At 44.3% G+C, this 18,918-nt stretch overlaps 2 protein-coding genes across 3 annotated transcripts in view; both read right to left on the bottom strand.

Moving 5' to 3' along the window:
- chkb (choline kinase beta) overlaps positions 1-7,700 on the bottom strand; it is an 18,904-nt gene extending 11,204 nt beyond the window's left edge. Inside the window, exons 1-2 of one of the 2 annotated variants that reach the window (XM_062981272.1) lie at positions 7,483-7,700; positions 3,366-3,474 (exon numbers count right to left, since the gene is read on the bottom strand). In XM_062981272.1, coding sequence (XP_062837342.1) covers positions 3,366-3,474; positions 7,483-7,658 — 285 coding nt within the window. In that variant the 5' untranslated portion in view covers positions 7,659-7,700. The remainder of the gene's footprint in view (positions 1-3,365; positions 3,475-7,482) is intronic. The other variant, XM_062981273.1, reaches the window with a different exon arrangement.
- The window catches only part of LOC100551841 (C-type lectin BpLec), a 520,120-nt gene that overhangs the window by 473,334 nt on the left and 27,868 nt on the right, over positions 1-18,918 (bottom strand). The window lies entirely within an intron of this gene.

Below are 18,918 nucleotides of genomic sequence, written 5' to 3'. Positions count from 1 at the left end.
GGGGGGACGCTATAAAATGCCGGTGACCGAAAGGAAGGAGGAAGTCCTGTGGCTCTTCGTCATAGTTATGATTATGTGCCCAAGCTTTTGATGAGTAAATGACAAAGTTGACATGGCCTGATTTAAGGATGAAGCATGAGGATCTCGGATGAATTGAATTAATTATATATACGTTTTTAAGGTTTTTATGATGTGTTCTAACAATGTTATTAATTCATCTGTTTATATTGTTTTGTTTTTATGATTGCATTTTGGGCATTAAATTTTGCCAATTTTTGTAAGCCGCCCTGAGTCCCCTCGGGTGAGAAGGGTGGGGTATAAATGTTGTAAATAAATAAATAAATAGAGAATGGGGCAACAGCACCCCCATGGCTGAATCCGAGCACAACCTCCAAGGCACTAAAGCTGGACTTCAAACACAACATACATCCTTTCTGTGTGTTCTGTTCTTTTCTGTCTGTCCAGAAACAGCACTGAATGTTTTCTGTGTATCTGTACTGCGATCTGCCCTGAGTCCCCTTGGGGAGATAGGGCAGAGTATAAATAAAGTGCTACTACTATTATTATGTTGTTATTCTTCTCTTTCTCCTCCCTGTCAGAGTGTGACAGAAGCTTTGAAGCTTTGCAGCACAGAAGAATGGACACTTTGAGACTTCAGTAAAAGCAAACATATTGCTGAGTAGAGCAAATATACAGCACACACTAGCATTGACATCCAATCTAACAGACAGAAACAAGACAAAAGACACTGAAGTAAGAGGAACAAAAGCGTTCCAGGCTTTTTGTGCTTGCACCACAAAATCCACAGCAGCATATTGATACTGCAAACATAATACCTGAAGCAGAGCCACCAATAAAGAAATATTAAAACATTTGCCGCTTACCAGAAGAAGGGTTACCGAAACTGGGATAAAACCCGGGAACCAGTTTGTAAACGGCGTAAACGGATATATTACCACCTACTCCAGTCAATAACCAGCTACTTAGGATCTACTCAGGGCCGGGCTGTGGCGCAGCTGTTGAGCAGCTGCCTTAAATCACTCTGACCATGAGGTCATGAGTTCGAGGCCAGCCCGTGGCGGGGTGAGCACCCGTCAATTAAAAATAAAAAATAGCCCCTGCTCGTTGCTGACCTAGCAACCCGAAAGATAGTTGCATCTATCAAGTAGGAGATAAGGTACCACTTATAAAGTGGGGAGGCAAGATTAACTAATTTACGACCTGGAATGAGGAAGTGCCGTCAGTGTGGATGATGAAGCAGCTGCTCCCCCCTGTGGCCAGAATCGAACATCCCCTCAGAAGAAGGTTAAATTGCCTCTGCGTGTGTCTCTCAGTCTCTGTTTGATGTGTTTATGGGCATTGAATGTTTGCCCTATGTGTGTATAATGTGATCCGCCCTGCGTCCCCTTCGGGGTGAGAAAGAAGGGCGGGAGAGAAATACTGTCAATAAATAAATAAATACATCAGCATCGATTCTGTCTCCTTGGCTTTACTATTGATCCAAAACCCGAGGAAGTCCTGAGGAATCCTTCCAGAACTGCAGAGACTCTGAATCAGTTTGCCTTTAAGCCAATCTAATCCTTTTAGGACTGCAGAGAATTATATCATTTTGTTTGATTTATACGAGGGCTATCCAGAAAGTAGGCTACGTTTTTTATTTTAAAAAGAACAAAGCATAGAATAAATCATTTACCACATGCAGCTGAAAGACACATCCCAAAACTACAATCTCATGTAATTCCCATTTAAATTTAGCCACGTTTCTTATAGATAAATGAGTTTGAAAAGTACTGTACCAGTAAATTCCCCGCCTGTGTCCTCAGCTCTTCCCCCTTCTCCCTTCCTGCAGCGTCGCCAAAACGCTGCGCTGCCAGCCACGCCCCCATTGTTGGAAACGGAGGAGAGAGGCGGGGAATTTACTGGTGCAGTACTTTTCAAACTCATTTATCTATAAGAAACGTGGCTAAATTTAAATGGGAATTACATGAGATTGTAGTTTTGGGATGTGTCTTTCAGCTGCATGTGGTAAATGATTTATTCTATACTTTGTCCTTTTTAAAATCCAAAACGTAGCCTACTTTCTGGCTAGCCCTCGTAATACCGAGTTAGATACTTTTGGGTTATATACCAAAGGACTGAGCATTAATTCTGTGAATGTAATATGTATATGATGCTCTAATATACATATTGTGTACTACTTATGTTTTGAACCATTCTTGTGTTTTGTATAGCTCATTACATTGTTTAGAATAATAATAATAATAATAAAACTTTATTTATACCCCGCCACCATCTCCCCAACGGGGACTCGGGGCGGCTTACATGGGGCCATGCCCAGACACCATCTATATATATAAAAGAGTGATGGCATCACGGCAGCGGACAAAACAACAAAAGTAAACACCCTACAACCTCGAAAATTGACATCACAACCCCTCATCCATGCCTCTAGGTTGATACAACAAAAAGAAAAGAAAAATAAATTCCTAATTAGAGGGAGAGGAATAATTGTTTTTATCCAATTGCTGCCAGTTACAAGGCTAAGCTCCGCCCACTTGGTCTCCTAGCAACCCACTCAGCCCAGTGTTAATAAAATAATGATAAAAAAATAAATACAAATAATACAATAAAAAATTATAAAAAAACACTAAAATAATTAATACAATAAAATACTATAACAAAATGACTAAAAATAATACAACAAAATAATAAAATATAATAAATAAAAAAGATAAGTGACAATAAAATTAATTTAAAAAAATACAAATAACGTCAAATAAAAATTCCACAACAAGTTTTAACCGATACCACCACCACTTTGCCACAGCAACGCATGGCCGGGCACAGCTAGTACAATATAACAGAATAAAACAACATATCATAACACCATATAACAGTACAAAAATAATCAAATACATTACAGCACAAATCAGAGAAAACAAAATAAAACAACATATCAAAACACAATATAACAGTGCAAAAATAATCAAATACATTACAGCACAAATCGGAGAAAACAGTAAAAAAAAACAGGGCGGGCCACATGAACACTTAATTAAAAACTCGGGCGAGAGAGGCATACGAATAAAGGGAATAGGAATATAAAATGGTGGAGCAGTCTAAAGGAAAAAATCCAAGGGGAAGAACCAAAGAGGTATATAACATTTACTCCCCAAAGGCACATCGGAAAAGCCATGTTTTTAGATCTTTCTTAAAGGCTAACAAGGTGGGGGCTTGCCTGATCTCAATGGAATAGACATCTGTGTTTATGTAATAACACATCAGCTCAGTCATGGCGATGCTGGGCTCTCCTCTGCTAGTGGCCGGATGTCCCTGTGGCGCCAGGTGCGGAGGAGGAGTCTCACCTGGAGGATGGCGCCATAGACGCGGAGCAGCACCTGCCGGGGCTCTCCTTCCGCACTGGGGAGTCCCTCGGGGAGGCTGCACTTGTAGAGGAGGTTGCTCAGCCCACCGCTGCAGAGAGACACACACAGAGAGAGGGAAAAAACTGTGTTGCTGTGGCTGCCACAAACTGCTGTATTTTCTGGCATACTTTTTAACCCAGGAAAATCTTCTCAAAATTTTTTGAGGAGGGGGTCGTCTTATACGCTGGGTTTCGTCTTATAGGGCGGGTGTGGTGACTCAGCTGGAGTCTCAGAGTGACTCTGACAGGGATTGTGGGATTCAGGTTCCTGATGTTCAAGATGATGGGATTCAGGTGCAAGATGACTCGGATGGGAATGATGGGATTCAGGTACAGAGTGTCCCTGCTGTGAGAGATGAGAAGCAGGAGACATTCCCATGGCAGGGAATGGGGTTGATGATACCGTGCCTGATGATACAGGCACGGGCTGTGGCGCAGGCTGGAAAGCAAGCCAGCTGCAACAAATCACTCTGACCAAGAGGTCATGAGTTCGAGGCCAGCCCGTGCCTGCGTCTTGTCTCTGTCTCTCTTCTATGTTAAGACATTGAATGTTTGCCTTTATGTGTGCAATGTGATCCACCCTGAGTCCCCTTCAGGGTGAGAAGGGCGGAATATTAATAATAATAATAATAATAATAATAATAATAATAACTTTATTTTTATACCCCGCCCCATCTCCCCGAAGGGACTCGGGGTGGCTTACATGGGGCCTTGCCCGATAAAACAATCAAATATCAAAACACAGCAATAAAACAGTTATCCAATAAAAACATCAATTACAGTAAAAACAATTGTTAAAATCAACATAAAACATACAATATTAACACTGGAGACTAATTCATAGAACCCAGGCAAAATATGCTGTAAATAAAATAAATAAATAAATAAAATACTGGAGATGATACCGAAGCTAGCCAGGTGCAAAGGGAGGATAGCTCTCGGTTAGATAATGTGCAGACAGAGGCTGCTGCTAATGAGCTGCCTGGCCTTGATGGAACAGAATCTCTGGATAGAGCTGGCTATTTGGAATGTCGGTGCAGGAGTGTTAGGATAGCAAATAAGAAAGAGAAAGAGGTCAGAGGCCAAAGAAATGCATTCATGCTGTGCAGAGAATATTAGAGTGTGCTGAGAGAGAAATCGTTCTCTCGTTTTGGAGTGTAGAAGCTAACTCCTGCTTTCCAGGATTACCTTGCAGCCTTGTGTATTCAAGTTCATGGGGCTTTGTCAAGCATTCATGGAACCTTGTTTTATGCCTAATGTTTTCTTGGGTCATTCTTTATAGCCTTGGTATTGCAACAATCTTTGGGATCTTTACTTTTGCTTTTTAAGAACTATTTATTTCCTATTTCCTAATAAACTACAAAAGACTTCAACCTGTGTACAGCCTGGTGTGTCTAGCAAGGTGAAGCTACCCTGAGGTGTGACAGTGGGTGCCGAAACTTCCGAGCTGGTCACAGACCCTGATTGTTTGTGAGCCCTGATTGTTTTTTGTCTGGAGTTCCCCTTTTATTTATTTATTGTTTATTTATTTGATGCATATATATCTCGTTCTTCTCACACACCCCCTGGGGGTGTGCAAACGGGACTCAGGGCGGCCTGCAGTTTCAAAGTCTGGCTGCTTCCAGCCTGGGGGGAATCCTTTGTTGGGAGGTGTTACCTGGCCCTGATTGAATTTTGCCTGGAATTCCCCTTTTATTTACAGTAGAGCCTCACTTATCCAAACTAAACGGGCTGGCAGAACTTTGGATAAGCGAATATCTGGGATAATAAGGAGGGATTAAGGAAAAGCCTATTAAACATCAAATTAGGTTATGATTTTACAAATTAAGCACCAAAACTTCATGTTATACAACAAATTTGACAGAAAAAGTAGTTCAATATGTGGTAATGCTATGTTGTAATTACTGTATTTACGAATTCAGCACCAAAATATCACGATATATTGAAAACATTGACTACAAAAATGCGTTGGATAATCCAGAACATTGGATACGCGAGTATTGGATAAGTGAGACTCTACTGTATTAAAAAAAACTCTAAAATCAGGACAGTAAATAGCGAACAAGACTCGGAAAACAGGGGGATTCCAGACAGGGCACTGTCAGGGCCAGCTAACACCTCCCAGCAAAGGAAGCAGCCAGGCTTTGAAGCTGCAAGGCTCTTCAGTGCTAACCAAGCTGGACAATGGCAACATTCACCCTTGCCTCAAGCACAGAATTCTTTTTCCCACCCTGGACATCATTCCACGGGGATATATATACATTTATTTATTTATTTATCTATTACATTTATATCGCGCCCTTCTCACCCCGAAGGGGACTCAGAGCGGCTTACAAATTAAATTTACATACTATATTATATTATTAGCATAGCACAATACTGGAAATAAATTACTATATTGTACTATATCAATATAATGCAATTGTTTTTTGAGTTGTTCGATAAGTACACTTTATTGTTTATGATTTGATCAGTCTGTTATGTTTTCTAATGTATGGTTGGCATTTTGCCATTATGTTGTAAACCGCGTTGAGTCCCCCAGGGTTGAGAAAAGCGGTATATAAATGCAGTAAATAAATACATAAATACATAATATATATATAACTAGCTGTGCCCGGCCACGCGTTGCTGTGGCGTTGTCTGGTGGTGTTGGTGAGAAATTGTTGAGGTAGTGGTGGTATTGAATGTGTGTTGTATGGTTGTCTTTATGTTTAGTATGCATTTGGTTGTTTGTATACTGTGAAAGTGGTGAGGATAGAGGGGGTCTGTGTCCCTGTGTAGTATTGTATAGTATTTATACGTTGCCCATGTGTTGTGAATGCTTGGATTGTGTCCTGCTGTATAGTAGAAAGGGTTGGGCTGGATGGCCCTTGGGGGTCTCTCCAAACTCTTGGATTCTATGCTTCTATTATTATTATTATTATTATTATTATTATTATTATTATTATTATTATTATCATCTTCATCATCATTATTATGTAGAGGCTGGATGGCCATCTTTCAGGAGTGCTTGGATTGTGTCCTCCTGCATGGTAGAAGGAAGTTGATCTGGATGATCCTTAGGGGTCACTCCAAACCTTAGGATTGTATGATGTTGTTTTTTGTTATTATTATTATTAGTAGTAGTAGTATTAATATTGAGAGGCTGGGTGGCCATCTGTTGGGAGTGCTTGGATCGGGTCCTGCATGGCAGAATTGGTTTGGACTGGATAAGTGAGACTCTACTGTATATTTATAATCTTATATTATCTGTTTAGAACTGGATTATCTGAGACCCCTTCTACACAGCTGTAGTGAATTATCTGGCAATGTGGAGTCAAGATAATCCAGTTCAAAGCAGATAATATAAGATTCGAAATGGGTTATATAGCTGTTTGGAAGGGCCTTGAGTCTACACTGCCATATAATCCAGTTCAAATCAGATAATCTGTGGAAGAGGCTTAAGTGAGGCCTAACTGTGCCTGTCCCCTGGGCTGAGTAGGTTGCTAGTGGGTGGAGCTTAGCCTTCAAACTGGCAGCAATTGGATTAAAATTATTATTCCTCTCCCTGTAATTAGGACTTTCTTTTTCTTTTCTTTTTGTTGTATCAACCTAGAGCCGTGAATGATGGGTTGTGTTGTCAAATTTCAAGGTTGGGGGGCCTGTAGTTTTGTTGTTTTGTCCGCTGCCCTGATGCCATCACTCTTTTATATATATAGATTAATATTATTATATTGCATTATTAGTATTATATCGGATTACAATCTAATATGAATATCATATGTATATACAATATGTTATATACATCCCACTGGCCTAGTTCCCAACAGACCTCACAACCTCTCAGCATGCCTGCCCTAGATGTGGGCGAAAAGTCAGGAGAGAATGCTTCCGGAGCGTAGCCAATGAACAGTTAACCAATCCCGGGGCAAATGCGAACCGGCGGTGACGTCACGGCGGATGGGCGGGGCCTGGGCGGGGAAAAGAGGAGGAGCCACGCGGAGTGGGCGGGGCCTCGGAAGGGGGCGGGGCGTGCTGGGCGGCGACGTCACGGGGGTGGGCGTGGCCGGGGCGCTCACCTGACGGGGGCGATGCGGAGCTCGTCGGGGGCGGCGAGGCGGCGCCAGGCCCCGGCCAGGAACTCCCGGCACCACAGGAAGGCCTGCCGGCGGGTGGGCGCGGGCACGGCCGGCGGGCACGCGCGGGGAGAGCCCGGCGCGGCCTCGCAGTCCCCTCCGCCCGGCGCGCCCTCCATCCCTCCGTTCTCCTTTGCCTGCCTGCCGGGCGACCAATCACAATCTCGAATTCCCCAAAGCGGACACGCCCCCTTTCGCACCGCCCAATCCCGACACGCTTTCCCCTTTCCGCTCGCCGCGATTGGTCCCTCGCCGTGTCCAGGCAGTAGCGTCGCGCGGCGAGCCAATCAGGCGCCTTCCTTTGCCCAATGGCAGGGCAGGGGGCGGGGCCAGCGTCGGCGCGGGAGACGCGTGTCTCTGCCGCGCTCGTGTGAACGCGCCGACGGATAGAACTCTGGGTTTTCTTCAGCGCGGGATCTGAATCAAGGCAGGGCTTCGGTGTTTTTTATTCCTCTTCCTCATAACATCAAGCGTGGGCGTTATAGTCGCGCCTCTGTTTTACCTCAGGCAGCCTAGGCCGGACTACAACTCCCAGAATCCCTTTGGACGCCAAACCACGTCAATCCGGCAGCGTAGACGCGCCCAAGGCCTTCTGGACTTCAACTCCCAGCATTCCTCACAGCCTCAGGCCCTTTCCTTTTCCCCCTCAGCCGCTTAAGCGGCTGAGGGGGAAAAGGAAAGGGCCTGAGGCTGTGAGGAATGCTGGGAGTTGAAGTCCAGAACACCGGGAGGGTATTATTATTATAAATAATAATTTATACAACAATATAACATATTGTACATACATATAATATTCATAATATTATATTGTAATACGATATACAGTAGAGTCGCGCTTATCCAACGTTCTGGATTATCCAACGCATTTTTGTAGTCAGTGTTTTCAATACATCGTGATATTTTGGTGTTAAATTCGTAAATACAGTAATTGCAACATAGCATTATTTCGTATTGAACTACTTTTTCTGTCAAATTTGTTGTATCACATGATGTTTGGGTGCTGAATTTGTAAAATCATAACCTAATTTGATGTTTAATAGGCTTCTTCTTAATCCCTCCTTATTATCCAAGATATTCGCTTATCCAACGTTCTGCCGGCCCGTTTATGTTGGATAAGCGAGACTCTACTGTAGTTTAAATAACAAAAATATATAATTGTAATATATAACTGTATTTAATAAATCAAAAACTATTGACTACCATTATTTCCATGTACAACAATCTATGGGACCTCTTGCAGTTTCCACGCTGATTTCTCTCGGTTGTAGTTTCAATGTAGTCTTGAATAATGAATAATATAATAATAATATAATAGTAATAATATAATAATATACTACAATAATTTTTCAATACATCGTGATATTTTGGTGTTAAATTCGTAAATACAGTAATTGCAACATAACATTATTTCGTATTGAACTACATTTTCTGTCAAATTTGTTGTATCACATGATGTTTGGGTGCTGAATTTGTAAAATCATAACCTGATTTGATGTTTAATAGGCTTCTTCTTAATCCCTCCTTATTATCCAAGATATTCGCTTATCCAAGCTTCTGCCAGCCCTTCTGGGAGATAGGGTGGTATATAAATAACTTTTTAAAATTATTATTACAGTAGAGTCTCACTTATCCAAGCTAAACGGGCCGGCAGAAGCTTGGATAAGCGAATATCTTGGACAATAAGGAGGGATTAAGGAAAAGCCTATTAAACATCAAATTAGGTTGTGATGTTACAAATTAAGCACCAAAACATCATGTTATACAACAAATTTGACAGAAAAAGTAGTTCAATATGCAGTAATGTTATGTTGTAATAACTGCATTTACGAATTTAGCACAAAAATATCACGATGTATTGAAAACATTGACTACAAAAATGGCTTGGATTATCCAGAGGCTTGGATAAGTGAGACTCTACTGTATTTTTAATTATTATTATTATTTTAAGGAGGAATGAAGGAAAAGCCTATTAAATGCCAAATTATGTTACGATTTTACAAATGAAGCACAGAAACCTCGTGTTTTATAACAAACCAACAAAATGAAGTTCAGGAGAGCAAGCCCTCTGAGGAGCGGCTGAAAGAGCTGGGCATGTTTAGCCTGCAGAAGAGAAGGCAGAGAGGAGACATGATAGCCATATACAAATATGTGAGAGTATTAATTCCTGCTTTAATAATTAAACCATATCCATTTTAATTCCTGTTCCTTTGTTTTTAAACAGATTTTATTTTATTTATGCTCAATTCAATAAAGTACCAACTACGTATTCACAGTGTAGTAGGCTTTCCTCTGATCTTAAGTCTAGTTGTGTCTGACTCTGTGGCTTGGGGCTCATCTCCATTTCTGAGCTGAAGAGCCAGCGTTGTCTGTAGACACCTCCAAGGTCATGACTGCATGGAGCGCTGTTACCTTCCCGCCGGAGCAGTACCTATTGATCTACTCACATTTGCATGTTTTCAAACTGCTAGGTTGGCAGAAGCTGGGGCTAACATTGGGAGCTCACTCCATTCCCCGGATTCAAACCGTCAACCTTTTGGACAGCGAGTTCAGCAGCTCAGCGGTTCAACCTGTTGCACCACTGGTCACGTCTTAATAAAGATGCTGTTTTGGGTGGGGGTCTCTTCTGAGCCTAGGATTCTGTGGATCGGTGCCTCTTGCCCATTTGTTCTCTGTGTTTTCCTAGATGCCGCAGAACGTGGAGATCAAGGCCCGAGTGCGGGACCTGGCGCACCTCGTGAGCAACGCCGAGCGGCTGAGCGGGTCCGCGGGGGAACTCATCCGGCAGACAGACACCTTCTTCCCCGCCCCAAAGGGCCGCCTGAAGCTCCGAGACTTCCGGGTGAGCAAGGCTTGGAGTATTTAGAAGCAATTTAGACCAGGCATGGGCAAACGTTGGCTTCTTTGTCATGCAGATAAAGAGCTTCGCTCTCACAGAGCCTTCTCTCACAATGAACTATTTCACACAGTTGCTTTACACACAGCAGCCTTCATACTGGAGCTTCTCCCACCAAAGCTCCTTACACAGAGACCTTCTCTCACACTGAGGCCTTCTCTCACTGAGGCCTCTCTTACACTGAGGCGTACCAAGCTGCAAGCACACCTGTTTATATTGAACTGCAGCTTCTGCACTAATAATAATAATAATAATAATAATAATAATAATAATAATAACTTTATTTTTATACCCCGCCTCTATCTCCCCGGAGGGGACTCAGGGCGGCTTACATGGGGCCAAGCCCGAATAAAAACAGTAGCAGTATAAAACACAGCAATAGACAAAAACATGCACAATAAAAAAAATTAAAAAAATAAACATTAGCCAATAAAAAACAAGAACTAATAAAGACATGGATTAAAACGGAGAGATTGTAAAAGTAGACTGGGTAAGGTGCACCCTATAAATATTGTAAACACAAGGTGACTGATAAAGTGCTGCAAATTCTTGAAAGTGCAAATTGGGATGGGAATAGACCCTGTGTCTATATCGAGTTGACAAAGGTAAAAGTGCAAACCGGTACAAGAATGGTCACAGATACAGATTGCTTCTGGATTAGCAATCTTTATCTAAAAGCCTGAGTAAAGAGCCAGGTTTTCAAGCTCTTTCTGAATGCTACCAGGGTGGGGGCTTGCCTGATTTCCCTGGGGAGCGAGTTCCAGAGCTGGGGGGCCACTACGGAGAAGGCCCTCTCTCTCGTCCCCACCAACCGTGCTTGTGACTGAGGTGGGAGCGAGAGGAGGGCCTCCCCTGACGAACGAAGAGATCGTGCAGGTTCACAGGGGGAGAGGCGATCACTAAGGTAGGAGGGTCCCAAACCGTTCAGGGCTTTGTAGGTGATCACTTGCACCTTGAATTGGGTCCGGAAGGTGAACGGCAGCCAGTGGAGCTCCTTAAGCACTATTTACAAAAACAAAGTTTCCATAACATAAAGTTCTTTATACTTCCTTCTTTGTGTCCACGCTAGGATTCTTATGCAGATAAACAGCTTCGCTCTCACAGAGCCTTCTCTCACACCAAAGTTACACAGGAGCTTCACACAGGAGCTTTACATACAGCAGCCTTCTCACTGGAGCTTCTCTCACCGAAGCTCCTCACACTGAGGCCTCTCTCACACTGAGGCCTCTCTTACACTGAGGCATACTAAGCTACAAGCACACCTGTTTATATTGAGCTGCAGCTTCTGCACTATTTACAAACACAAAGTTTCCATAACATAAAGTTCTTTATACTTCTTTGCGTGCATGCTGGGCTTCTTTCTCATGCAAATAATCAGCTTCGCGCTCACAGAGCCTCCTCTCACACCGAAGTTACAGAGGAGCTTCCCATAGGAGCTTTACACACATCCGCCTTCACACTGGAGCTTCTCTCACCGAAGCTCCTCACACTTTGACCTCACAGTTTGGCCTTCTCATACTGAGGCCTTCTCTCACTGAGGCCTCTCTTACACTGAGGCATACTAAGAAACAAGCACACCTGTTTATACTGAATTGCAGCTTCTTCTGAGTCATTGCACCCATTTGACCCTTTTAGTTCTTGACTCACATTTTTGTAATTAAAAATACCTAGTTAATTTTTAGTATTTCTGACAGGATTGACCCTTTTCCCGATGTTACCTCACAGAAGTTCCCAGAAAATGCTTTGTGCTTCGCTCTCACAGAGCCTTCTCTCACAGCGAACTTACTCAGGAGCTTCACACAGTAGCTTTACACACAGCAGCTTTCTCACTGGGGCTTCTCACACTGAGGCCTGTCTTACACTGAGGCATGCTAAGCTACAAGTGCACCTGTTGATATTGAACTGCAGCTTCTGTTGAGTCATTGTGTCCATTTAACTCAATTTAAGCTCCCATTCCTCTCACTTCCTGTTGCCTCAGCCCCATTGCTCTCAATTAGGAGTCGTTTGCAAGTCAGATGTTTGCAATTTGGGGACGGCTTGTACAATTGAACATTATAGATCTAGGGTATAGATCTAGCATGGGCAACAGCCGGGAAGCCATGCATCCCTCAGAAGGCGGCCACGGGACAAACCTTTCCCTTTCTGCAGGGCTTTTCTCCCTCCCGGCCTTCCGGGCTCAAGTCCGTCCTGTCTGGCCAGGCAAAGGGCACCTCTGGGAGCCCGGCCCTGACGGCATCACCTGAGTAGGCCTCACCTGCTGCTCCGGGAGGACAAAGTCCCCTCTTGCCGGGCAGGGAGCCCCGCCTGCCACCCTGGGCCTTGGAAATGGGCACAGTCCACACTGGGCGCTGGGCAGGGTCACAAGCAATATACGTTTGGAGCCTAGCACAGCCCGTCCCTGAGTTACAGGCATACGACTTACAAAGGACACATCATAGAAAACGGGGCTGGACTGGATGGCCTCTGGGTTCCCTTCCAAATTTATGATACTGTATCTATCATGTTGTGAGTGTGTGTGTGTGTGTGTGTATATATATATATGTATATGTATATATGTGTGTGTATATGTGTGTGTATATGTGCATATATGTGTGTGTGTATATATATATATATATATGTATATGTATATATATGTGTGTGTATGTATATATGTGTGTGTGTGTATACACACATACATATACACACACACACACACACACACATATATATACACACATATATAGGCCGTCTCTGAGTTATAAACATCCGACTTACAAACAAATCACAGTTAAGAACAGGACTGGACTGGATGACCTCTGGATTCCTCTGTATACACACACACACACACATATATATACACATACATGTCATGCAGCCAGATCCCAGGGCTGAATTTCCAAGCCCTGAATCTGACTTCATAACATAAACATGCGAGCACCTGGCGGGAGAAGATAAAATGAGCCTGGGAACTCAGGGGTGAAAGTATAAACAATTATAATTGCTGTAGTGTGGGGGGGGGATAGAAACCTTGGTGGAAATGTGATCCAGAAGGTGGGGTTTGATGATGATATTTGCGTGTGATATTACGTTGCATCAGAAGTGATAAAATTAGATGTATGTAAACATTAGGTCATTCTCGACTTTTCCAAAGTCATGTATTCTTCAATAAAGATTGTGTTTGAGAGCAGCTGTCTTTGATCTGCGTTCAGACTGGTCCTTTGAAGTAAGCCTGACAATAAAGTCGAGAATCCCATTTCTCACCCTCCTGCGGAATTCGCAGTGAAGTGATAATGAGCGAGGAAGAAGATCAAAGCCCAAATGAGGCAGAGAGGCCTTTGCAAGGGGCCCGGCCGAAGAGAGAAGAGACGCTGCAAGCCATAGCTTCCTCTACGGGGTACCCCAAGCCGAACGGCGTGACCCAGAGAATTCCCAGGCTCGGAAGAGGCGTCTCTGCAGCTGCAGAAACCAGTTGGGGATCTGGAGGAAGTATGCCGGAGACCGTGGCCCTGCGGTTATCCATCCTGGAAACTAATTTATCCAGGCTGTCGGAAACCGTGGGGAGATTGGTGCCATTATTGGAAGAGAATCTCCAGAAGGAGGCCAGCCGATATGGCGCCGAGAGAGAACCAAGCAAAGAAGGAGATTGGAGCCAGAGGGGCCAGCGGGCGTCAACGCAGAGCCCCGTGGCGGCAAGGGACGAGGGAGATGAGGAATACTGGCAGGAGCTGCAGTTCCGGGGCAGCATGGCGCGAGAAGTGGAGCGTCAGCGAGCCCTGGGGACCCTGAGGCCGCCGTCTCCAACAGAGCTCCCAACCCCCCGAATGGGCGTCGGGGTGGAAAGGCCACTGGGGCCAGGGATCGGGGCCAGTGGATTCGCAGACGAAGGCGGAGAGGAGCGGGGGGTCCAGGAAGAGGAGGAGGATGTGCCGTACGACGAGGAAAGGCGAGATGAGGGGGCTACAGCTAGGCCAGTATGCGGATGGGCGGAAGAGCCAACAGCGGCGGCAGACTTCCAGGAGCCGCGCAGAATGACCACCGGAGTGGGGCGCGGCGTGTTCCAAGGAGCCACCCGAGGAAACCTGATGCAACCCTTCCCCATGCCGCCCAGACAATATCAAAGGGCTGCAGAATGGATGCCTAGAAGGGAAGATCTCAAGCTGGAATACGGAGGGGAATCAGAGGAACTGAACTTTTTTCTAATTAGCATTAGAGGATACATGGAAGACAACGCACACACATTTCCCTCCGAAGCAAGCAGGGTTCGAGCCATCGGCAACACACTAAAGCGAGGAGCAGCCAGCTGGTATGTGCAATTGCATGCCAGACGCGACCCATGCCTGAGGTCAGTGCCCCGCTTCCTCGCCGCACTGGAGAACCGGTTCAGAGACCGGCTAGAGCAATTGAGGGCTCGAGACCAGCTGAAAGGAATAAAACAGAGGGACAAAACGGTGCCCGAGTACGCAGAGGAATTCCTCCACCTCGCGGAAAGGGTACCGGAGTGGTCTGAAGTAACCAAAGTGGAACTATTTAAAGAGGGACTACGCCCCGAGATTTTCAGCTGGGCAGCGCACAGAGACGACCCCGAGACGCTCCAGGGATGGATTCAACTAGCGGGGCGCGTCGAATCTACCCTGGCACAAGTAAAGCGCTTCAGGAGCAGCAGCGGCCAGCAAAGACCGGTGGCGAGAGGTCGAGGAGAAACGAGGAAGCAAGAAAGACCCGGAGGGAGGCCGGGGATTCCCTCCAGAGGAGACGACAACAAACCTAAACCGGGATGCTTTGTATGTGGGAAGACGGGCCACCGAGCAGCGGAATGCTGGGCCCGGAAGGGGGAGCCGCCAAAAGCCCCAAAGCCCAAGCCAGCAACCGGGAGGCGTGCGGAGGAGGAGGTGCAGGCCCCAGAATCTTCGGAAAGATTGGTGAGTCGGGACAAACGCATGATAGTAGTACCAATTTGCCTCTCGGGGCTAGAAAATCGGGCCACCTGCAAGGCGTTTGTAGACTGCGGGTGTTCTAGGAACATTATAACCCCAGAATTAGCAGGAGCGCTGAAATGCCAGCAGATGGCACTTGACTCCCCAATTGCATTTTCGCAGCTAGATGGATCAGTCGCTGCTGGGGAAGTATCTACAAAGGAATTACGGGGAGTTCCATGCAAAATAGGCAAATGGGGAGGAAGAATATCCTTTGTGATAGCCCCTATTGCCACATACCATGTAATATTGGGGATACCATGGCTCGAACAAGCAAATCCTGAAGTAGATTGGAGAGGAAAAAGCTTAGCATTTAAAGAACAGCAGATGCAATGGGAGATAAGCAAAATTGCAGAAGAGGAGGACGAGGAAGACGAAGCAGGGGAAATAGACCCACAGCTATTGCCACCTGAATACAGAGACTTTGCGGATGTTTTCAATCAGAAAGAGGCCAGTAAATTGCCTCCCAAAAGAAATATAGAAGTAGGGATTGAAATAACCCCAGGAGCAGACTTACCAAAACCAAAAGTGTATCCCATGTCTGTGCAAGAGAAGGAGGAATTGAGAAAATACATTGATAAAAACCTGGCTCGAGGCTTCATTAAGCCATCTAATTCTCCTCTCGGGGCTCCAGTGTTATTTAGGAGAAAGAAAGACAATTCCCTAAGATTGTGCATTGATTATCGAAATTTAAACGCAATTACCAAGGACAATAAATACCCTATGCCCTTAGTCAAGGATTTAATTACCGTATTGAAGAAAGGGAGCATATTTACTAAACTGGATTTAATTGAAGCGTATCATAAATTAAGGATCAAACCGGAGGATACTTGGAAAACCGCATTTTCCTGCGCATTCGGCCATTTTGAATACGAAATTTTGCCTTTCGGGTTAAAAAATGGAAGCGGCTGCTTTATGCAGCTTATAAATGAAATACTACACCCGTTATTGTACAGAGGGGTGTTCATATTCCTTGATGATATCTTGATCATTTCTGAAGATAAGGAAAAGCACGTAAAATTGGTCCGGGAAGTTTTGCAGAGACTAAGAGAAGCAAAGCTGTACGCAAAACTGTCCAAATGTGAATTTAATAAAACTCAAATTGACTTTCTGGGATATCGGATGTCTCCAGAAGGGTTAGCTATGGATCCAGCTAAAGTAGCAGATGTGAAAGAATGGGGAGTGCCTCAAACAAGGAGGCAATTACAATCATTTCTGGGGTTTGCAAATTTTTACAGACCCTTCATAAAAGGCTTTGCACAAATAACCGCACCCCTTACAGAACTTTTAAAAACAAAAGGGAAAGGGGAGACAGCAAAAGTGAAAGCTCCCGGCGCCAAACTGAGTTGGACGCCAGAATGCCAAAAGGCATTCGAGGCCTTAAAAGAATGCTTCACTGAAGGACCCATCCTAAAACACCCTGATATCAGGAGCCCTTTCATAATCCATTGCGATGCCTCAGACTGTGCGTACGGGGCAGTGCTATTGCAAAAGGATCAAAATGGGAACTTAAAACCCTGTGGATATTTGTCACGGAAGTTCAGCGAAACTGAAAAAAGTTGGCCAATATGGGAAAAAGAGGCATTAGCCATATTAAAAGCCTTAGAATGCTGGCGACACTTCCTCGAAGGAAGCGGAATCCCATTCGAAATTTGGTCTGACCATAAGAATCTCCAGTATTTAAAGTCTCCTAGAAAATTGTCCCCCAAACAAATCAGATGGGCGCAATACTTCAGCAGATTCGATTTCCAATTAAAGTTTTTTCAAGGGAAGCAGAACGTCTTGGCAGATGCTCTTTCACGCATGCCTCAACACGAAGGCCTAACCACAGCAAAGGAGGGGACAATATTCTCTGACAAACAATGGGGCTTAGCTGTCAGGACAAGAGCACAAACCCAAAAGGAGGACACGGCTTTTGTCGAACTCGGCGGGGAAGATAACTGGGGAAATGAACTAAAACAGTCTTATAAAGGAGATCAATGGATCGCGTCCAACGCGGAAAAGGGGGACCAGAAGGGGGGATTTTGGTTTGTAAACAAGAAACTGTATATCCCAGCAATATTAAGGATTAAGATTCTGCATCGTTTTCACAACAACCAGAGCGCTGGTCATACAGGAATTACCAAAACAACAAAGGCAATAGCAAAACATTGTTGGTGGCCAGGAATGAGGAAGGACATAAAGAATCATGTTGTCCAATGTGATGATTGTGCCAGAAATAAATCAGGAGGAGGGAAGCCTATGGGATTGTTACAGACAGTAGCGGAACCTACCAGGCCTTGGGAATGTGTAGCTATGGACTTTGTGGGAGAACTGCCAGTCAGCAAAGGACATCGTTATATTTGGACAGTATTAGACCTGTTTTCTAAACAGGCCCACTTTATAGCACTGACGAAGCTACCATCGGCTGAGAAACTAGCTGAATTGTACATAAACCATATTTACAAATTACATGGATGTCCAAGTAGAGTAGTCAGTGACAGAGGAGTACAATTCACAGCAAAATTTTGGGAAAAATTCTTGGAAATGCTAGGAGCAGAAAGGAGTTTAAGTTCTGCTTTTCACCCCATGACAAACGGGGCGGTAGAACGTACTCAGCAAACGCTTGGGCAGTTCCTTCGAATGTACTCTAACATGAGACAAAATGACTGGTCTAGGTGGTTGGCGTTTGCGGAACTAGCCTTTAATTCAACTATACATTCAGCAACAAACAAAACCCCCTTTGAAGTAGTTTACGGGTATGAAATACAACCTTTACCCCAATTGCCGAGGTGGACAGAAAATGAAGGAACAGAGGCAGGGAAATGGAAAACGCAAATGATGGAATGTTGGAATCAAGTGACTGCTTCGTTAAAAGAAGCACACAAAAAGTATAAAACGTTCGCAGACAGAAAGAGGGTGGAAGGCGATAAATTAGATAAAGGAGATCTAGTGTGGTTAAGTACCCAAAACATCAAATTGGGGTTACCTTCAAGAAAACTGGGCCCCAAATATATTGGACCATTCAGAATACAGGGTGTTATCAATGAAGTGACTTTCCAATTGGCATTGCCAAAAAGTTTAGGGAAAATACACCCAGTCTTCCATCGCAGCTTGCTGAAAAAATATATGGGGACTTTAGACAAAATGGACCCATAGAGTTATTGTTTGATTTGTTTCAGGACTATGGTGAAAGAAGAACCGAAGAGGAGGACGAAGAAAACGGGGGCGCCATGTCATGCAGCCAGATCCCAGGGCTGAATTTCCAAGCCCTGAATCTGACTTCATAACATAAACATGCGAGCACCTGGCGGGAGAAGATAAAATGAGCCTGGGAACTCAGGGGTGAAAGTATAAACAATTATAATTGCTGTAGTGTGGGGGGGATAGAAACCTTGGTGGAAATGTGATCCAGAAGGTGGGGTTTGATGATGATATTTGCGTGTGATATTACGTTGCATCAGAAGTGATAAAATTAGATGTATGTAAACATTAGGTCATTCTCGACTTTTCCAAAGTCATGTATTCTTCAATAAAGATTGTGTTTGAGAGCAG

The sequence above is a fragment of the Anolis carolinensis genome, chromosome 5 (assembly GCF_035594765.1).
Source record: "Anolis carolinensis isolate JA03-04 chromosome 5, rAnoCar3.1.pri, whole genome shotgun sequence".
Lineage (NCBI taxonomy): Eukaryota > Metazoa > Chordata > Lepidosauria > Squamata > Dactyloidae > Anolis > Anolis carolinensis.
The sequence above is the reverse complement of the archived record's forward strand: the minus strand, read 5'-3'. Positions and strand labels throughout refer to the sequence as shown.